At 34.7% G+C, this 22,881-nt stretch overlaps 1 protein-coding gene and 1 long non-coding RNA gene across 4 annotated transcripts; one reads left to right on the top strand and one right to left on the bottom strand.

Annotated features, from left to right (window-relative positions):
• Positions 1-5,120: 5,120 nt before the first annotated feature.
• Positions 5,121-9,188, top strand: LOC122286210. Of its 2 annotated transcripts, XR_006233555.1 has the most exons (4): positions 5,121-6,047; positions 6,252-6,491; positions 7,756-8,657; positions 8,836-9,188. It is a non-coding gene; the product is annotated as an uncharacterized LOC122286210 (long non-coding RNA). The 2 variants fall into 2 exon arrangements; XR_006233549.1 differs by having other exon boundaries at positions 6,252-8,657.
• An 880-nt stretch (positions 9,189-10,068) lies between these two features.
• LOC122286184 (MADS-box protein SOC1-like) lies at positions 10,069-22,039 on the bottom strand. Of its 2 annotated transcripts, XM_043095401.1 has the most exons (8): positions 21,825-22,037; positions 21,021-21,210; positions 12,082-12,163; positions 11,336-11,397; positions 11,112-11,211; positions 10,978-11,019; positions 10,705-10,746; positions 10,069-10,488 (listed from the first exon to the last, which is right to left on the bottom strand). In XM_043095401.1, the coding sequence occupies exons 2-8, from the start codon at positions 21,200-21,202 to the stop codon at positions 10,339-10,341; spliced, it is 660 nt and encodes a 219-aa protein (XP_042951335.1). In that variant the 5' UTR covers positions 21,203-21,210; positions 21,825-22,037; the 3' UTR covers positions 10,069-10,338. The 2 variants fall into 2 exon arrangements, with proteins under 2 accessions (XP_042951335.1, XP_042951334.1); XM_043095400.1 differs by having other exon boundaries at positions 21,021-22,039.
• Positions 22,040-22,881: the final 842 nt, after the last annotated feature.

Genomic DNA, 22,881 nt, shown 5'->3' with positions numbered 1-22,881 from the left:
AATAATTATCTTTCAATGTCGATCGGATAAGTAGCATACATACAACTTACAAGTATCATGCAGTTCATTTCTTTGAAATGTTGGGCCTAGACTTACTTCATGCAGAAATGAATAGCACAAATATGAAGGAGCCCGACGTTATTGCTACATGAAAAATGATAAACACACTACAACAAATATTGGTTTTTCTCATGAAGTAATTTGGTCGAAATAAGTGGGAACTATGTGAGAAAAAATATTTTTCCACCAATTTTGTTTGTGGCACGTTGGTGGCATATAATTCATGAGCAATAAACTTTATCCAGGAAAAAGTTATTTCGTGGAAAAAAATTAACTTTTGTCACGATTAAAAGTTGTGGCAAAACTTGTTTTCATTCGTGGCAAATGAAGACAGAAACCTAACCCTTTGTGGTGCCAGTAACATCAATTGTCACCAGAGTGGAGACCGAAAAAGTGTATTAGCCACGTATGATTTTGTCACACATTTAGTGGTATAAAGTTTTTGGCCACTCCCTAAGTCGTGACTATTATTAGTATTGGGATGACACCGTCTGGTGATATATATGTTTTAGTCACCTTTATATTTGTCGAAAGAACATTATTCACTTGTTATACTATTGGAAACAAGTATTCCCCGTGAAACAATATCGTAGCTAAAGTCTTTTTTCCACCAAATTTCTTGGTGAGAGGCTCGTGGCATATAATTCATGAGCAATAATAATTTATCCACCATTTCTATACTCATTGGACAAATACTAGTTTAATTAAGGAGTAAATATTAAATCTGTCCATTACAATCTGAAATTACTCTCAAAACCCATGAACATACTAATAATAAATCCATAGTCCACTTAAACTCAAGCCAAAACATAAGGCTACATACAATCAACCCATGAACATACTATTAATAAATCCATAGTCCACTTAAACTCAAGCCAAAACATAAGGCTACATACAATCAAAACAGAACATACTATTAATAAATCCATACTCCACTTAAACTATGGATTTAAGTGGTGTTGAACAAAGAAAGGAACTGTTGCACGGCACTCACAAACTGCAGCATGTAGATGAGTCAAAGCTAGGGGGTAGATTCCCACCATAGATGGGCTCCCTCTGCAAAATTAAAATTAAAAGGAAAAATGAACAAAATAAAACCTAGCAGTTCCAAGATAATGTCCTAGATAAAATTAAACAAAGATGCCAAAGAAAACATAAGCACCTAACAGAATCTGCATTATTAGCATTTGCTGATACTCATTATTAGAATCTGCATTAACATTATAAAACTTTTAACCTTGGCAAGGGACCAAAGTTCTCTGTATTTTTCGATCAGGGCAATAAAATGAAATGTCAGAACTTGAAAGTGACCTGTGTTAATGCAGAATATACTAGAATTATGGTTTGATAATTTAAGGACAAGAGCATGTAGCTCGATGGCCACCCCCCACACACATATGTCAGTAATCTGAATACATAATACATGGGCAATTCTACTAATTAATGCGGTTTCTCATTTACTTGGAATGATATGATAGATTCAACTCAAGACTCTCACTACACCACCCTCGTCCCTCCTTTCCTCCAAATAAGAATAAATTCAATCCTTCTACATACCCAACAAAAATAACCCCAATATTAACTCAAACTCATCAAGTGCAAGTCTGCAACATCCATCCTATTTTAATTACTCATGCGGGTTCAAGATTAACATACACATCAATATTTTCCCATAGAAATTTAAGCACAGATCAAATATAAATTCAGTTTAGACAAAATTTTCAAAGACAAGCTTGCATTAACTATATATAAACGAATTTCAAGAGAAAGTTTAAAATCCTGTTTTACCTTCAGGTTCTCCACAGCGCTAGAAAGGTCGTTCTTGCCCTAAACTCCATTAGTCCTACAGAAAGGAAAACAAAAACAATTACATTTATTTACAAAAAAATTGTAAAACAATAAAACTCAATGTATTAAAATCATGATTCTAAGCATTCCAACCAATAAAGCAAATATTTACATGATGGCTAATCATAGGTCCAACCATTTTAACATAAAACATGATGGAGTAAAAGATTAACATACACATGCACGAAGGCGCAAATATATCAAGAAACCCACATCAAGTTCTACCAACTTCAAGTTCTACAAAAAAAAAAAATTAGCAATAAATATAAACTAAGCAATAAACTAAATTAAGCAATAAATATAAACTAAGCAAAAATTAAGCAATAAACTAAGCAATAAACCGGAGGTGGCGGAGGTGGCGGGTGGGGCTTCAAAGGTGGCGGATCGGGGCTGGGGAAGGGTGGTTTGGGTTGCTAAAGGGCCGGTAATGAAATGGTGAGAAGATGGTGGCCAATGGTGGTGCGACGGCGGCGTGGGGAGGATTTTGGGCCGCGGCTTGCAGCCGTTCGTGGAGGAGTTTGGCGGCGCGAGAGGGGCTGAAAATAAAGGGGTGAGGTCGCCAGCTGATGGGGAAGAGAATGGGAGCAACGGCGACAGAAATGGGCGGCGAACGGCGGCGCAACAACCCACAACCCGAATGGGTTTCGCACGGCCATCGGGGAGGAGAGAGAGAGCGTGGGGAAGGGAAGTTGGGGTGGGGGAGGTCGCCGGCGTGTGGGGGAGCTGGTGGGCTGGGCGGTGTCGCCGGACGGAGGCGGACGGCGTGGCTGGGTGGAGGACGGCAGATCGGGGGGAATGGGTCGCGCAGGGCTGGAGGAGAAATAAGGAGAAAAAGAAGAAGAAAGAAGAAAGAAGAAAGAAGAAAGAAAAAGGAAAAAAGAAAAAAGAAAAGGAGGGAAAAAAATTGAAGGGAAAAAAATAATGTGTAGAATTTTTAATCTGGGTCTTAAAATAGATCTAACGGGTATGATTTTATAATGATAAATTTAAATAATATAATTTAAATGTAGTGATTTAGTAAAATAAAATAATAAAATCTATCAACTAGAAAATAATAATTAATAACAAGAAAGCACATCAAAATAATTTTTACAACTAAAAAAATCAAAAAATAAATTCAGTGAGAAATTCGATAAATTTAAAACAAAATAATTAATATTTTAAATATCTGAAATAAATTTCTAAAAAAATTAAAAAAAGATAATCGACGTCAGGTGTGAGTGTGGGGTATACAATAGGCTAATGTATAATATTCATCTATTTAAAAATATGTAGAGATTTTTGTGGGGAGTAATATTTGTGGGAATTACTTATTTAGTAGCGGGAAAAAACAATAAGCCACGATGATGAAGGTATAAATCAAATAATTTTTTGCGACTACTTTAATCTGTGGTAAAACGTTAATTTAACTCGTCACAATAATTATTTTTCCACTAAAATTCTATATGTTGCTCATATTTATTATCCACGAAACAAGTTGATCACAAAAACTACAGACGTGGTAGAGAAAAATCTTTTGCCATCAAACATTATCCACTAAGACAATTTCATGGGAAAATGCGTATGTTTATTCTCTCCAATCAATTTAGTGGCAAAAGGTCACTTTTTTCCACGACAGATATCCGCAAAAAAAGAATTCGTGGCAAAAGCCACAAAATGTTGTAGTGACACTAATCACTTTTCACAATATTTTATTTAATAATATTTTTTAAAAAATATTTTTATAAAATATATTATAAAACTAACATCATCTTATAAAAATATTCTTATTTTATAACATATATTGTGAAATATGTTATCTGTCATTACTGCTAATTGGTAGATTGTTGCGTTGGACTCTCCAGTGTTGGGTACTAGCTAGGGTCATAAAGCTGCCAGTAACTAAGCATGTTAACGGATTAGTCATATTAAACAATAAAGTAACTTTTTAACTGTTAGAAATAAAATTAGCTTGCAACGGATTAGCCAATAGCAGATTCTTTTAAGTTTTAGTTATAGTAAATGTAAAAATAATATCAAATTTAGTTGTTACTGTGCCGAGAGTAAATCTTTATTTTATTATTTTTATGTAACTCTCCTTATCTAATGTAACATATTTTAAGATTTTATTAGCTAAAAAACTTGTTGAATTTGCATTTACATCATGATACGATAAGAGTGCTCTAAGGGTGAATAATATCCATGAATGGACTCTATACTGATTACTTTTTATCAATTACATCATATTAATATACAGATGAGTGTACATTTATACTTACAACTATATTTTTCTTAAATATATACTTCCAACCATAAACTGCATATCTTGTTATCTTCCCTTTATAAACATGATAATACTTAAAAATAAAAGAAAAATATAATTATAAATATAATTATGTATTAATTTATGCACTAATGTGATGTGATTAGTCAAAAAATAAATTTTATTAAAAATAAAATTAATTTAAATTTTAAGTATAAATAAATCAGTATTAATATACAGATTAGTGCGCGACTATACTTGTATATAGCAAAACTCAAAAACAAAAACAAAAAAGTGTACGTACGGATGTGATTTGATAAGATTATTATATATCTGCTTTATGGATGAAAGATTTTGAGATCCATTGATATACTAAACCCGTACTGATCATCTGTGTGGTCCTCGTATAACAAGTACAAAGTTAAGTTTCTGAAGTTAAAAGAAAAAAAAAAAAAATCGCTCATATTTCTGTCTTTTGCTTGCTATCGAAATTCGAATGATCGACGCTTGTGAATTCTAAAATTCAATCGTTTGATAATCAGGATCATCATCCAATCAGTCTAATGGCAAAGGCTGGAGTTACCAAAAGGTAGGAACAAAATCAGTCTCAGCGTCTGGACCCGCTCAATGGTGCGTCTCATCTGACATGCCAATATCCGAGCACGCTACATTGTCGAGAACAGGAATGCGATCCCCAAGAACATAGAGAACGAGTAGGAAGTGGAATGTGGATCGGTGTTTGTGCTGGAGGCTGGAGTTAAACATAAGAAAAAGATAAAAGAGTTGAGATTTCCTTGGTATATTGCAACGAGGTGCTAGTACTTCGTTTGGCACTTGGTATTGTGGTTCTGTGGACATTGATGGGCCCTCCAAAGTTGTGCTAGAAGATGTCAAGTTGCAGCTTTCATTAGAACGTCAAAAAGTCACGTAAAGGCCGGTAGCTTGTCTAGGAGTTCCCCTTCTGGTATCTTACTTTTTCTTTTGATTTTTCATTAATTCTCGTTTCGAGACTTCAACTAATTGATGCGTTCTTTCAAAATAAAAATAAAAAAAACTAATTGATGCGTTAATGGTGGACATTCTTAAGTTTTAATCACTTTTAGCTCGCTAGTCTATATGGCACATTTTTCCTGAGTTTTACCCTTGCCCATTTTTTTTTATTCTTTTGTCAAGTGGGTAATCTTGTTAGACTTTCTTGATTTCGATCGGTGTTTGTTCTCTGTTGTTTTTTCGTGTTTTTATTGAGTTTCATTGTATCCGTTTGATTTGTGAACTAAACGATGTCATTTTGACGGACTCACCAGGTTTGAATTAGTTTTAGACCTCAATTATCAAATGCTTTTTCTTTTTCTTTTTCTTTTTTCTTTTCTTCGGTTATACCCGAACTGATACTTGAGGCAAATGATATAATTTTGATGGATCTAGTTGGGAGTTTTGTTCGTACCCTTTTATTAGATTGGGATCTTGTCTGCAATTATTATCTCTGTTATGGGGTTTTTGAGATCAGATTATTATTCTCATTGAGATTTTTAAGCATAATCTTCTCGAGTTGAGAGAGCTATACGTATCATTTAGATTGGGCGAACTAGTGTCTGGGCCAATGCCATTTGATCCCGGTATAAGCCCTCCATTTGATGCATTTTCTTTTCGAGTTTCACCCATGGCCATTTGATCTCTGGGTAATTGGGGACTTGATGAGAACTAGTGGAGCTCTCAATTCGATGCATTTTTGTTTTCGAGTTTCGTCCACGGCCATTTGATTCTCTGGGTGATAATAGTTGTAATAATAGTTGTGTCCTTGATGAGAATTATTGGATCATAACTTGATTCAGGTTACAAGTTGATACAAAGAATTGTCCTTTGCAGCCAAGTGGTATCTCCGTCGACCGTTTAGAAGGTAAAGGTGTTGGGCTGAAACCATGAAAGGGAAGAGATTGGGATTTAAAGGAGTACCACGTTCTGTAGTTACAGCGCTATATGTTATCTCGCTCATTTCAGTTTGCAATATCATATTAATAATAGTATTGATGATCATTTTGTTCTTGATAGGTATCATTTTGTATACATTTCTTTTTTATCTATGGCAATTGATCTCATGTAGGTACATCTAAAGCTTCTCCCGAGGTTTGATTTCAAGTGCCTTCCGTTGATAAAAATGGAGGGGCCCTGGAGAAAAGCAGATGATTGTTTGCTTTGGGGGATGTTGATTTATTTTGTGCACTGTTGGTGGAGTTTCGCTAGCAGAAGCACCTGCTTTTATAAGAAGTCTGCTGGTGGAGCGCCTGCTAAAATTGCTGTTGGGATAGCAAGACGAGGAGGCTCAGCAGCTTTCATTGGCAAGGTGCTTTTCTAACTTTCCAGGGGCATCTTTCTGAGCCTACTGTCTCGTTACAAAAATTCTATATATGTACAGTCACTTTTACGTACTCTTTTGTGCACTTTACTAATGTGATTGATTGTGTTAAAAAAAATTAATGCAGCCAATCACATTAGTGGAGTGTGCAGAAAGTATTCAAAAGTGACTGTATATAGCATTACTCATCTCGTTAATAGCTTTATGTTAATCATACCAAGATCTTGTCGCATGGGCTATTTCATTTTTCCCCTAATCGTTATGAGAGACAGCAGGTGTTAAATATTTCCTTTTGGTAGTGGGGGAAAATGCATTATATTGATTTATATTGGATGAATTCACATGATTTTTTCAATTTATTCATTTTATAAATATCACGTCTCCATTCATTACATATATATATACTCGTGCACTCAATTTTGAGGTCCATGGTTCAAATGTTTGATGAATGCCTAACCGTGCTGAATTTATGTCTTCAATACAAACAAGTATATATATCTGCTAACCTATGTTGGCACCCACTGCACACCCTGTTTTCCCCTCATCCATGCCTAATATTATATTGATGTATTATATAGCTCTGTACTCGTCATCATGAAAATGAGTTTGCCGGCCGGGGTGGCAAATAGAATTGAAAGGATTTTTCAGAATTTCTTATGAGAAGGTAAATTGGGGAAGAAAGAAAGTTTCACTTAGTAAGTTGGAATAAGGTTGGTCAACTGATTTCTTGTATAAATAGAGGTGCTTTCCTCCTTTAAAATTAAATTAAAAAAATAAAAATAAAATAAAATAAAATAATGATTTCTTGTGGAGGTTTGGGAGTGCAAAATTTGAGGCTTTTTAATAAAGCTATTCTTGGGAAAAAGTTTTGGAGATATCATATTGAGAGAGATGCATTATGGAAAAATGTTGTTGACGTTAAATATGGGAGGATGTGGGGGAGTTGGTGTTCTAATGAAGTAAGAGGAGTTTATGGGGTGGGTTTGTGGAAGTCCATTCAGATGGGTTGGGGAGTTCGTCAATCATGTAAAATTCAAGGTGGGGGACGGGGCAATGATTCATTTTTGGCATGATATTTGGTATGGAGATTCACCTCTCAAACCCTTTCCTTTTTGGGATTGCTAGGGATTAAGATGCTGCAGTGGCTGATTCCTTGTCTTTTGTGAATAATAATCTTCAATGGAGTGTTGATTTTGTCAGAAATGTTCATGACAGCTGGGAAGTAAAAGTAGTCTATGATTTTTTTTGGCAGATTATGTGATTTGAAGATTGTTCAGGGAAGGGAGGATGGTTTGCTGTGGATTCATGTAGGAAATTCCAGATTTTCAGTTAGTTCCTTTTATAAGATACTAACCTGTCATTATGTCTATGATTACCCTAGAAATGCATTTGGAGAGTTATTTTCAGTTTTTTCTTTAGTCATTTTCAGTTTCTAGGGTGTAAGTAGGTTTTTCCTTTTGTATACTTTCTGTGTACTTGTGTTATGCCTACTCTTGGTAATAAAATATCTTATTAATTATCAAAACAAAAATATGAGTTTGGTTACACGTTGGCTGACATTCTTAAACGTAATCATGTTGATAATTCTGGCGTGTGTTTTGAGTCTTGACCTGCGTGTAAGGATTGCATTAGCATTTGTTACGCTGAGAAGTAATGACGAGTGTGAATTCATGTTTTATCGCAATCCAAGTGTCGATGCTTCTTCAAGAAATTGAAATCAATGCAAACTTAATTAAGAAGGTCTAACACTAACATTCTAGTTATAAAAAGTATGTGAAATGGAAATGAATCCCATTGTTGTCACACCTCTTGGTTGTTGAATTCAACTGATTGTGATTGCTATATGGCGTACTGACATCAATGAATTGGGAAGCTAGGTGTTTGATTCACCTCAAACTATCAATTAAGAACAGGTATAGTTGATTTCATGAGCTATATTTTCTTGTTTCAACTTATAAAAGTATGTCTGGATGAAAAAATTTAAATTGAGGAATGAAAAAAGTGCGGCTTTCATGGAATAGTTTGTGTTCAACTTGAAAAAATTACCTGTTTGCTAATTTTCAAAAGCAAGTTCAAGTTGCTTATTCCAAGTAACGTCAAATGGATGGGCCGAGGAAGAATTTCGGATGGAAAATGTCTCTGACTACCTGGCCGGTAAGGTTCATTTTCGTCAGAAGTTGCTTAATTAAACTCCAGCTGTCATAATTATCTTGTATGTGGAACATTTTTTTTTTTGTATATATATAATTTAATCTAAAAAATGGAATTGAAATTCCTGCTTATAGCTTGTAGTGATATGTAAATTCTTTCTTTCCGACAATCATTGATGTAGGCAAGCATTTTTCATTATGGATCAAGTAGTTTGGTTGAGAAGCGTTGGAGGAGGTATGCTCATCTTGCTGCCATGGACGTTGCCAAGAATTCTGGTTGTGTTCTACCTTAGGACCCGAGGCTGCCTCTCTAGCTATCTGCAGAGGCTGCTCAAAAAGGGATTGTGGGCATATGGAACCAATCTGACATTACTAGGGTATGCTTTTGTAGGCGGAATCCTGAACATTTTGGCTTCACTTCAGAGCCAAATCTGTATAAAGTACCATTCAATATTTCTTTCACTTTTGAACAGGAAAAATGTTTTAGTCACAAAATACTCTCACAAAAATAAATTTATAAACTAATATGGGTTGATACGTTAGTGTAAAACTACTTTTATGTTAAAAGTAAATCTCATACGTTAGAGTGTAAAACTATTTTTATGTTAAAAAGTAAATCTCATGTATTATACGAATCATGTTCGTTAGTTTATAAATTTATTTTTGTAAGATTTATATGCGATTGTATCACTTAATATCAACCTCCAAACAACACAATATAATATGGGCCCACAAATAGTTAGGGTTTGTTGGTCTTGTGCGTTTTGTCATCATTTCCAATTTTTGATTGTAAGATATATGGTGAAGGAAGGTGCTAGCAGGCCACTCAGCGTTTACCACTAGTTGAACTTTAGTCTTTTTTTAATTCATTTTTTTAATATATTTTAACAGTCATAGTTATTAAGAATTTTTTTTGTAAAAAAATACAACTTCACTAATCTCTGAGTCAAAAAATTTAAAAAAAAAAAATTAAAATACTCGAACGATAACACCGAGCAAGCTCAATAGCATTTTATTACAGATGAAGGCTGCGGAACCCTAACATTCTTGTACTTTCCGTCAGGCAGGATGAAAAGTGGTTGATGTCATGAGGAGGTCTCCTGTTTGCAAATGCCTACAGAGACCGTAAACAGAAAGATAAGGTTGATCTGATGGATAGGGTATATTATTATTGTCTGGGATCCCACATAACATCATGATTTAATGTTTAGCTTTTATGGTTACAATAATAAATCAAATTCTAAAATCTTCATGCCAAGTCCTTGGCGAATGGGCTATATATATATTGACAGTAGCATGCAGTCTCATGCTACATGATATTGAATTTGTGGCACACATGCTACCTACTTGGAGAGTTTGCTAATGCTCGGTAGATGGGGATTCAAAATACATTTTAGGTGTCAATGCAATCAAAGTAGACAAAATGAGAGAACCTGAATTATAAATTGATGAGATATACACCAATTAAGAAACAATATGGGTGATAGTGTCTCACAACAATAGCAACTCTAGCTTTCAGTAAACAATAATATGTCAAGCTCTTACTTACAATCACTGATACAATTGCCTGAGGAAGTGCAAGCAATATTTTAGTCGTACTTGATTCAGATTATTAGAAATTGTCTGACTAATAATGTATTATTTTATATTTGCAAGTTGAGACTTGGCACAGTCAAAGACCATGATCAATTCTGTGGGGGTAAGCGCTTTGCTCTCCTTTCCGGCAGTCCAATGAACAATTCAGTCTCCACATCTGAACTTGGAGTACTTTCTTCGTAAGCAGAAATATCTCTATTATGCTCATTATTTATTGCTGTCTGTGGTTGAATACCACACTGCATTGAGAGGTTCAAGTTAATCATACAGAAAACAAGAACAACAACACTGTAATTATTTATTGCTGTCTGTGGTTGAATACCATTAAAGAGATCGTTCGTTTGCCAACTTCTTACATTTGTGGTGCAGGATATATATGCATGTGTTTTAAAAAAGTCTGAGAAGTTAGATTGATGAACAAGAATCATAAAGAAGAACAATAGCTAAAGTCTTACCTTCTCGGATAGCCTTAAGTTTTCCTCTGCTAGAGCTTTCTCCTGAATTTTTGTTAGAAAATAAAGCACATATAAATTGGGAAAATCTTCTAGTAACTAGACGAAAATAACCACAAAAATTTCTTGGAGTCACTTAAAAATTCCCCCAACACTCCGATGTAAGATTTTTTTTTCTTTTTTTTTTTTCATTTCTTATCTTACAATTTCTCGACATTGAAACAAGAATAAAATCAAATTAATGGGTCCATCTAGCAATCAATTTTTCAGTTTTACCTTCTCTTTTAGTTGCTCGATTTGTTCCTTGAAAACCTGAGTCTGAAAGGAAAGATCAAGATCCGAGCACGTTAACAATTTTTTCAGTTCAAGAAGTTTGTCTAAGGCCAATTTTGATAGTTTTTGAAATTCACCTTTCTTGCTCTAACTTTGTTTACGCTCCTCTCTAACTGATGTTCTATCTGTTGTAGCTCTTCAATAGAGCATGATCCCAAGCTTTCTCCCAGGAGTCTCCTGAGGCAATGCTAAATATTTAAGGTTCATTAAAAGCTTTCGAATCCAAACAATGCATAATATTAAAATGGATTCTAACAAACAATTAATATAGGGTAAGAAAAAAGCTAGCTAGGTCTGGAACCGTTTCGAAACTTCAAGAAGCTCAATCTTCTTCATCATGTTTGATGCTTCAATCCTCAAGTGCTGCCATTGCAAATCAAATATTAGTCGAAAGATCCTAAAAAATGGAAGCGTGACGAGCACCAAGAGCAGTACTGAGACAGCACTAAAAATCTTCTTTAAATTTCAAATGGAATATTATATCATGTTACATTTAAGAACTTAACGTTTAATTATGTATTGTGTAGTTTTCATTTGGAGGCATTTGGGAGTGGATGATATGGCTAAAATATAGGAGCAAAACTTCTTTATTCAATGGAAAATTCTATCCACCATACTACCATCTCACTCTCATCTTACTATATAAAATGTAGCACATTTATCACAATTAGATAATTCTTTATTAGATAATTTTTTTATCATTCAATCATAATATATATACCACATCTTACATAGTGAGATGAAAATATAATAAGAGTATGAATATAGTATTACTCGACAAAAGAGATGGTAAGTGTTGGACTTATACCTTCAACATTCCAAATTGCATTATATTTACTTATCAGCATGAACTTTCAACTTAAATTATTAAATCTTTGGTCATTTAACACAAGAATGAATGGATGATATGACTCAAAACATCGAGGCCCTTGCTTCAAGAGTTATATATGTTACTGTAGATAACAAATTTGCTATTCTAATTTCTAAACGTTTCTTCCTCAAACAAATGAAGAAAATTATGACAATCCAAGGTAAATGAACCACAACCTGCATGTTTTGTTCAATAGATTTATTGTTAGTTTGAATCTCTTTTGAGTGCCTCCGGTAGCGATCTATTGTCCCCTGCATGCTGAAAATTAAACGAAATTATATGACTGCAATCAGTGTAGCGCATACGTACTGATCATCTTTTTCCAAATACTTAAGAGCAATTATCTGACAATTGCTTCTATAGAATGCATCGTAAAAAGGTTAGGATACATTTAGAAATTGTTTTGGCTGACATTCACACATGAGAAAAAAGGGTACTTTCACCATCACAAGAGATCCCCAATAATTGATCGATATTACTTATCATTAATGTATATGATGTGAGTGCGATACACATTTATCAAGTTTCTAGAAGAGTAAGCATAACTCACCAAGCCAACCATTACAAGTTTACATTCTAACAGTCTACTTCATAATATTCTCATGCAATCATGTAAAAACAATCTGAATGATATATTTTAATAAAAAAGTTCAAAAAAAATGAGGGAAGAAAATACATTTTGCATCACTAAATTAATAAGTTTTGATAGCCATGACCTTCGGAGATATATGGTTCTGTAATTAATTGAGGAAAGCAATTACCATATTTGCGTTATTTTCTGGGAAGAAACAAAAAAACCTAGTCAAAGTTACTATTAGATTTGCATGGAATCAGTTATAAAACTTAATTTCACTTCATATTTAAATTAATGTAGAACAAAGCACCCACACAGCTAGCACACTCACAATCCACCAATCCAATGTGGGAAAGAAGTTTGGGGTATCCCTAACATCCCTGTCAAGATCCCCATTGCACTACTAATAGAAGGCTAGCCACATCTGTGTTTTATGGTGGATGTAATTCATGACATAATTCATTTGGACGAACAATATGGAATCATTAGTACTGAGAATAGCACATATTCAAAGAAATGACCTGCAATAGAGAATCTTCCACGTGTTAGATATTAGGTGGAGTCAGGTTATCTCTAGTATCATTTGTCATGAGTCGGGTAAACTACAAACTGCACCTCATGTGCCATGCCTTAAAAAGGTAGTAAAAGTTGCAATTAAAAATTTCTCAAATTAAAGCCATGCTCTACCTAGAATAGTAATGAATAGTAGTACAAAATAGTAAAAAGTATGTGAAAAGTAATAATAAAATAATAAATAGTAGTGGAGTATTCTCGGAACGCTCCACCACCCAAACTAGCCCTTAATCAAAGTTACTATAGGAGTCTTTCTAAATTGCTTATAAAAACTAGTATCATCTAATATATATGTTGGTAGTGGATACGCCATTAACCATGTTGTGTTCACATGGGTGGAGAAGTTATTAATTTATTAACTCCCCACCACTACCACTTAACCTTAGGGAAGTTAATTATCCTTCTATGAGAAAACTGTTAAATAAGAGTTTTACGTACGTTAAAATAAGGTGTGTGAAAAAAGTGTAGGTACAAAAGAAAAGCTATCATCTCTCTCTATAATTTTCTAAAGAAACTATCTAGATTTCTTGATTTTAAAGTGCGAAATTTTCTGACTCTAATAACCTCCTAAGCGCTTAGATGTGCAAACAACAAAGTGATATGAGATGTAAGACGAGAGTAAATATCCGATCTTGTGGAAATTTCACTCGTTGAGATAATTCGAATTAACCTTATTTAACAGTATAAAAAATGTGAGACTTAGCACCCACAAAACAATTTTATATTAATCCCCTATAAAATGTAATACATAACAAAAATCCAAGGTATTACAACTTTGAGTCATGATTTATAGCCCAAATATATGAGGTTGCTTTTTAAAATAAATGTAATTTGTTAGGTTTCTTTTCGGTTATTTATATCAATAACAGATCTATGGATGAGTCCTAACATCTCGACCGGATTAATCGGTCTGGTTGTGAACCTATGATCGACTTCAGCACTTCCAGTTCACAACAGACTGGATCTTTTCTTGAACCACAACCTTGCTGAACCAATGGTTAAGAAAGAGCACTTTGGTCCAAGCCAAGGATTGATATTTCAACCCCATAACTTCATCAAGAACATTCTTTTTTTGTTTTTTTAAGTAACTTCGTCAAGAACATTCTCAACAGGTGTAGCATTGATCCAACAAAGCAGCAGCTGGTAAATTTGATCCCAGGTGATAAAACCAGTATAAATCTAAATCTTTGAGCATCTTTTTCTCAAAAGCTTAGTCACATTTCTTATTTCATTATATCGAGGAAGAGATGACAGATTGAGAAATGCCAAGATATGTGCCATGCATAATGGTATTTTATACGGTCTTGTGATAAAAGACAGGAATCATATGACCATGCCGTAGCACGTAGATTTCTAGTTTGCAATGCACCTATTAGAGTTTAAATGCATTAATCCTCTAACAAGCATTTCACGAATGCTCGTGTGAATTAGCGTGGACAGTGTATAAAGAATATATGGCAGTTTTGCATGCCACTTTGAATGTGAAATGCAAGCCTTATTACTATTGATCAATATGAAGATGGCCTTGGAACCGCATGTCTTAAGATTGACTCTCGAAGCTAATGAGATGTGTGTGGCTTACAGTGATTACCTGTATAGAACAAACTCAAGTGAACACTCTGAGTAAAATATTCCCTTGAGCTCTCAAGGAAAGACTCTTCCTCATTCTCTGAAGGTTCTGACTTAGTCATTGAAAAAAAAATTCCCAAAAATTCCTCTAAGGTCATGTATACCCTACATTGTACCCCATTATACGACAATAAACATCAATATTCTTGATCGTGCTTGAAGCAATGATGAGTTGAGTTTCCACTTCCCATATTAATTATTTTTAGTATTTGAGGAAAGTTAATAATTGCAAGCGTTGAGAACATTATAAACCTTAACATTATATGTATTCCTGATCCTTCATGATTTCCTTGTCTCTCTTGCACCCGCTTAACTAGGGCTGTTTCTTGTATATATTGGGCTAGGCCTATTCTTTGAGTAATAAAGTTTTATTTGCCTATAAAAAAAAAAAACATCGTATGTATTCCTTCCTTAAACTTACTATTATCTAAAGAGAGGATATGGACATCTTATTTACAATTTATTATATAACTTCACAATACATTCAAAGTTACAGATTGGATGGTAGATTCAAAGCATGGTAGTGCATGAAAAGGTTGGAGCTTGTACGAGGTGGGGCTTTGGAAGCATATCAGAAGATTATTAGTTATACCCACTTTGAGCTGAGTGATAGGTCCAGAATTAAATTCTTGCATAACATATAGTGTGGCGAGAAGGCACCCAAAAATGCTTATCTAGAGTTTTATAGGACAGTGAGCATGAAGGAAGCCTCGGTTGCAGACCTCCTACATCTATTTAATAGCACTCCCTAATAGAATGCCACATTTTTTAGAGCCCCACAAGATTAGGAGGTCGACTTCTTCTCCGAGTTCTATAACCTAGTATACTCTATTACAATGAAGGGGAGTTGAAGATAAGCTTTTTTGGCATCCCTTTGTGAAAAGGAAGTGCATCATTTGCTTCTTCTACCAATCCATGAATTCCCAAGATGCAAGTACATTCCCTTAAAAGAGTATTTAGGAGATAGATGTTATTAAAGGCAACCTTATTTGTAAGAACGACTTTCTTAGGGAAGATCTTTATATTAGAAAACTTAAGAAAACGCCAAATCATAGTCTGAATTAGTGTTGTTTGTGCCAAAAGAGTTGGTAGTCTGTTCATCATCTACTAATTCGTTGTGAGATTGCCATGACCTTTGAATTTTGTCCTAGGATGGGTTTAGCTTGGGCGATGTCAAGAAGGGTGATCTATCTCCTAACTTCGTGGAGAGACCTTCAAGGCACTTCACAAATTACCAGAATTTGAAAAATGTTCCAATTTGCCTATGGTGGTGTCTTAGGAGGGCGAGGAACGAGAAAAACTTTGAAGACCCATCAATGGCTAAGTTTGGAACTTTCTTTTTTAACACTTTGTTCCGATTTCATTGATATTAATGGCATGAACTTCTTGAATTACTAGAACATCAAGAATAGGAATTGCTCTTATGCATGTCCCATATACTTGCACTCTTACTTATTCTTATAATCAATAAAATCTTGTTTACTGGTTAAAAATAAATAAAGTTACAGATTGCCCTTTCAAGGTGTATATCAATTTATGGCCATCTCATTTTTTAGGCTGAGACAATTCATTGTAAATTAATGAACACAATTATTCACAAATAAAGTATATGGTATACATGAGGCCCAAAAAACTGGAAGGTACCACTACATAGTCATCCTGTTGCTAGTTTGTGGCAATGTCTTCCTAAGATTCTACTGTATAAAGGCACTAACATACATGCATAATCTCGGGCGTGTCAAATTTGGCTGAATGACCCCTTTGAGGTGCTTCCTTCTCATTATATAAAAATAATTACAAAGATAAGATTGAGAATTCAAATTTGAATCTCAACAAACTATATCTTTATCTCTATCTAATCTCAACAAACTACATCTTTATCTCTATCTAAACTAACCTGATTTTATCCTATCTAAATATGTACAAGTTTAATTTAAATACAAGATAAGATTAGAAAATAAATCCTTGCATCCCAATAAAATAGGAGATTAGCTGCCATGTAACCCTAACCGCAACTTAGTAAAGAAAACCCTAGTTTTCCTTTGATACCCTCCCTCAAATTGATGCTAGAAACTGACTAGCAGCAATTTGCTAACTAGGTATTGATGTTGTTGTCGAGTCAAAGCTTTGATGAAGATATCAGCTACTTGGTGTTCAGTGGCCACATGAAGGAGAATGATAACTTTAAACTCATAGGCATCTCAGAGTAGGAGAGAGTAGGAGAAACTAAAACATTTCGAATGACAGATGACATATCACCCATGGCAGAAATTGGTAGTGAACTACCATTTGCTGTGTGGATTTTGAGAGGACCATCATAGGACTGAAGATTGTGTAATAATTTGGAATTATTAGTCATATGATTTGAGGCACCAGAATCTATTAACCCAGAATTATAGGATGACTTTGGTTTACCTAAGATGCCTAAAGCGGAAAAGGCAGAAATTATCATTTGTTGTACCATATCAAGGGTAAGAGTAGTAGAATTGGAACAGGAAAGCCTTGAAGCATGAGTGGCAGCAGTAGGAGCTGGAGAAGAGGATGCACTCGAGACTACAACAGAGGTGGAATAGGCACTCTCTTGCTTCCAAGGAGGTCGGATTGGGCAATCCTTGATAATATGTCCAGATTTTTTGCAATAGTTACAAAATTTCTTTGGATAGTGAGTGGAAATGTGACCAAATCCCTTGCAACTATAGCATCATGTAGTGCTATAGTCTTGGCCCATGGATTTTCCTTGTGCTGTAAATGCCACCTGAACAGGAGATGCAAGCTGCTATTCCATTGTACCCTGAGTAAGTAAACTTTGCTCCTCCCGAAGCAAATCTCCCAAACAATCATCAAGAGAAGGAATTGGATCTCTATTCATTAACTAAGAACGAACATATTCGAAATCTGGACGTAGTTTCATAAGAAACTAATCCCTCCTACTAATTTCATGCACACTTTGCACATGAGGGAGACCAATGTAGAGACAAAAGAATACACGATGTCAGTGTATTCAGCCCATAGATTTGAAAAACCAGAATAGAAGGCCTCCACTGATAAGCCACCTTGAGAAAAATTAGCAATCTCAAATTCCAACTGAAACCTTCCAACGGAATTATTTTGAGTCTAGATTCAAATACTCCCACATGGCCTTGGAGGTTTTGTAGGGTCATAGATTGAGGATGATGTAAGGCTCAATAGAACCTAGGATCCAAGACATGATCTTGGCATCCTTACTCTCCCATATAGATAGTTCCTTTGCACTTTCAGGGGCTGGAATAGTCCCATCAACATGACTCAAGAGTTCCTTACCCTTGACAAGAAGCTGAAAGTGAAATGCCCAAGCAGAATAATTTTTACCATTAAACCGAATGCACAAGGAATCAGATTTTTCATATGCCATGAAAACAGACCAAGCACAAAACAAGAGAAAGAAAGCAAGAAGAGAGAGCTGCTGCCGTGAACGGAGGACCCCAGAAAAATCAAGAAACTAGAAGCAGCCTATGGAAAAACCAGAAAACATAAACCCTAAAGATTTTAGGGTTGGCCGAGTAAGTGCAAAAAAATACTAGGAAATCAAAGTGGCTCTTGATAACATGTCAGATTTGGCTGAATGACCCCTTTGAGGTGCTTCCTTCTCATTATATAGAAATAATTACAAAGATAAGATTGAGAATTCAAATTTGAATCTCAACAAACTACATCTTTATCTCTATCTAAACTAACCTGATTTTATCCTATCTAAATATGTACAAGGTTAATTTAAATACAAGATAAGATTAGAAGATAAATCCTAATCTATTTGAATTTCAGTTCTGCTGCATCCCAATAAAGTAGGAGATGAGCTACCATGTAACCCTAGCCGCAACTTAGTAAAGAAAACCATAGTTTTCCTTTGATAGGGTGCTGGGGAACAGTTATTGGGAAGAGATAGAAGTGAGTCAAAATATAAGATTACATAGAGCCAAAAAACTACTAAGAGATCGGCAGCCCTCAGACTTTTGTGTATACAATATACATGACAGTTTGAGCATGCTTGCAACCAACGTAAACTAAAACTACAAGTAATGAACAAATGTGTCATACATATATAAAAGAACCCGTTACTAAGACTAAAATACCAGGATGGATCGAGATATACTCGACTAGGAGAATTCCAAGTTCAAAAGAAAACTCTAACAATATGGGGGAAACACGGATCTCAAGATTCTATGTTCTTTATTCCAATAGTGCCAGATTATAAACCCTGAGGAGTAGCTCAATTGGTCAGGTTTTGGATTTACTCCCTAATAGTCACTAATTCGAGTCCCCTCAGGGCCATTGGAGGTTTACATAACCGTTAACTTCAAAGCCCCACGGGATTAATCGAGGTGCGCGCAAGCTAGTCCAAACACCCAAAGATATCAATATATATATATTGCCAGATTATAGGGCTTAACTAGTAGAATCTCGCAATTTGGGGAGTACCAAATAAAATACATAGGAAAGACACAATATTTTCAATATCTCAAATAAGAGAATACATTGGCCTGAATAAACTGAAGGTACACTTTTTAGAAGTCAAGAGAAGCAAAGAGTGATGCCGGGTGAACTACAAACTTTCCTTTTATAGATCAGTTGCAAATTGCTGTGATGATACCCCAAACGACGTGACTTGTGGTAAATACCGGTTGCATGTTACAGGCACCACATTAACGTACGAGAGTGTGAGAATGTGTTATAGATACTTTGACTGCTCAACAGCCCCATAGTTTGTAACCAATTAATCTAGGCTAATATTATAAGCAGGTTGGAGAAGCTCTAATGGAAATTGATCATCAGGTACTCAAGAAGCATTTCTTAAATATAAATAATGTGTCTTCATATCAAGTTAAATGGTTTCAGAGTTAAGTTAATAATTCCATGCACCGCAGCATGTGTTCCCTTAACAAGAACGGCATGAGAGGTGCAAATTAACATATATAGTTTTGGTTAAGTGGGATCCTTAAGACCCTAAAAATATATAGGTCTCAAACGAGCTTTCATCCTTACAAAGTTAATCGAGAGTACACTTAGGCCTTGTTTAGATAATGAGTTAATCTCAATTCATCTCATCTCATCTAATCATTAGAAATTTTCAACACTTTCAAATAAAATATAATAAACAATTCAACTTTTTCAAATTTTAAAACAAAAATTATATTAAAAAATTATATTCTAATAATATTTTATTTAACTTTCAATTATCATTTTATCTTTATCTCAATTTAATTCACTATTCAAACTTTACCGTAAACTTACAATAGAACATTATTAGCAGTAGTATTGTAGTAGTATTATTGTTATTATACACGTAAGCTCATCTAAATCAAAACGAAAAAAGTAAAAGGATAATAAAAGCATTGACGAGATGACTGCATGCCATTCCTCGTCCTGTATGCCGATAATTAATCTGTCACTCTCTCTCTCTCAAGAAACAAGTCAGACATTACACCTAGTACACTCCGACCCACTGTACAAGCATCATCTTATGTACTACGCTCCACCGATCAACCATAGAAAGCACAATCTATTTTAGCTGCTTTATTACTGATCGGTCTAAGATACTTCTTGTTAATACAACAATGGAGGTTAGGCCTCATTATTTATTCATCATCATAAAGCTGAGGAAACAACCGTCGGACTTGTTAATTCAACTTAACCATTTTGTAAATTGTGGTTTTTTGAATCAATTCGTGCCGACTTGCACATAGTTTATGTAAAGAAGTAGATATTAAACTTCTTATTAGGACGGATACGAGTGCTCTGATCCAAACCCCACTTACGATGTTGTTGGCCGGTGAAATCATAAACAGCACTTCAAGTAAGAAGCTAATAAAGAATTGTTCATATAAAGTCCAGGCTTAATTTACTGAGTAACAGCAATAATTTAGTTTCTATTTGGGTCTGGGTTTTTTTTTTTTTTTTTTTTTTTTTTTTTTTATCTCCCACCTTCTCCTTCTTCTCTTTCTCCATGCATATAAACAAGTAATTACTGGAAACCCACTTTGCGATAAAGGGAGAGAGGAGAAAAAATAGATTGGATTAGGGAAAGAGATTCATGAGTTTATTTAAAAAAGGAAAAGGGGCTAGGATATGTGTGTATGACACCACAGAGTTTTCAAGGATTCCATCCTAGTATAGAAAGAGAGTTTACTTCGGATCATACAACCCTAAAACGCAAAAACCCATATTAACATGTGCATGAAATTTCAATTAATTAAATGATGACAGTGAGACAATTCGTTTATTCCCCTATACTAGAGATATTAAAATTTATATATGAAGGCATGAGTTTCACAAATACTTCCTAAAAATATAAAATACTCATACCTGGAACTTGCAAATTCATAGAGCTTGCCCCTGGGAGAGAAAATTATGAGTGCAACCTCGGCATCACAGAGAACTGATAGCTCAAACGCTTTCTTTAGCAGCCCATTTCGCCTCTTGGAGAAGGTCACTTGCCTGCTTGTGGCGTTCTCTATGCGCCTCATCTGAGTCTTTCCTCTCACCATCTCTACACCTTTGAGAAGAAAAGGAGACACACTATGACAGCAAACACACATAAATCCCTAATGTATATAGGAGTAGACTTTTATAATGCCACTATAAAAAGCCCCCCATTTAAAGAATAAATGAAAATTCTAGCAAAATGGGCCAAAACGCAGAAACTCTTTGACCAGAAACAAGGAAGAAGATTCCAAAACAGAAGGAAAAAAACAGTATCTTTATGTTTCTGAGCACATTCAAGCAGACAGTATAAAAAATTAAAGAGGTCACAAATGAACAGATCTTCTTCAACTCAGATTAATAGCTCTCAAAAAGCCAAAAAAAAAAAAAATGTTTTAAGGGTGAAGAAGTTTGCTGTTTGAAAAGATATAATTGTCTTGCACCGATGAAAAACCAGAAAGCTTATGATAGAATTGTCCAAGAAAGGAAAAAGTATATAGGAAACCAATATGAGATTTCTGATCAAAGAAGTAAAAGATCCAGAAAGATGTGATATTTGAGGTGGGAGTTCGTTATTGATTGATTAAAATACCCCAAAGACGACCCAAAGCTAGAGAAAGAAGAGGCCAAGACACTGTTCTGAAAAGGAAAAAATGGTTAAAAAGATTTGGAATAAGGAAATCTTACCAAATAGGCAAAAAAACCCAGGAAGCTTAGAGAAAGAAGAGACCACCAAAAAAAGAAAAAGAGAGATAAGAAAATCTGAGAACTGCTGGACTCTCTCTCTACTGGCCCTTTCTTCCTAGTAGGCCACAAACACCCACAAACACCCACCCACCTTTCCTTATTCATCTCTCTCTCTCTCTCTCTCTCTCTCAAACCCCACTTTGAATTTATGTAATAGTAGTCACTACAAGCTTCATGGGATGGCAAACGGAAAACCTCATTCTTTGCTTGTTTTGGTAAAACCCAAATATAGCTCCTAAAAAAAGCCAAAAAAATAAAATAAGAAGGATAAAAAGATAAGCAAAAACTTGGCGGAATAGTCATGTGAGAGAGAGAGAGAGAGTATTACGATCTAACGATGGGGTACGGTTCTGTTCTTTATTATTGGTGTGGTATAATATTAAATAGAAATGATATTTGTAATTATGATTATGCAAATAATATGTAGTCATTTAAAAAAAAATTAACATAAAATTTATATAAAAAAAATTAATTTTTTAATTATAAATTTTATTTTTTTTTAAATAATTATAAAATATTTACAATTTTACGACTGTATTTAATATTGGTGAACACTAAACTTGTATGTGTGAACGGAAAAAGTATATTTCCAAAAGCGAAGAAAAAAAAAGACGTAAAAAACACAGAGGAGAGAGAAAGAGGCAGCGTTAAAAAGGGCGAAACATGGTACAATTTTAGATAGACGTCAACATCTTCCGTACTATTTCGTACGTACTCGACCAATCAGAAGTCGAAAACGCATAGCTTGTGCGATCATTGCAGGTTTTTCGTTTTTATTTTATTTTTATTAATACTAAACTTTATTTAAAAAACAATTAAGAAAATGAAATTGGGGGGCGTGTGGGGGACAGTTTTGGCAATGGCATTAGGGCGGACCAGTTCCCACATTCAGCTGTAAGCCTGTGACCTTGTACCTTTGTGTGGCGCGTCAGATATTCTCCCTTCTTTTTCAACCTTTTTACTTCTTTTTTTCTGATTTTTTGTTCTTTTTAAGGAA

Source organism: Carya illinoinensis, chromosome 1 (genome assembly GCF_018687715.1).
Source record: "Carya illinoinensis cultivar Pawnee chromosome 1, C.illinoinensisPawnee_v1, whole genome shotgun sequence".
Lineage (NCBI taxonomy): Eukaryota > Viridiplantae > Streptophyta > Magnoliopsida > Fagales > Juglandaceae > Carya > Carya illinoinensis.
Note: the sequence above shows the minus strand (reverse complement) of the source record. Positions and strands in the feature narration are given on the sequence as shown.

Coding starts and splice junctions, on each gene's coding strand:
- LOC122286184 (XM_043095400.1), bottom strand. CDS start 21,253: ATGTGTGTTTGCTGTCATAGTGTGTCTCCTTTTCTTCTCAAAGGTGTA. Junction 11,020..11,111: donor ACAAAGTTAGAGCAAGAAAG/GTGAATTTCAAA, acceptor CTTTCCTTTCAG/ACTCAGGTTTTCAAGGAACA. Junction 10,489..10,704: donor ACTTAAGGCTATCCGAGAAG/GTAAGACTTTAG, acceptor CTCTCAATGCAG/TGTGGTATTCAACCACAGAC.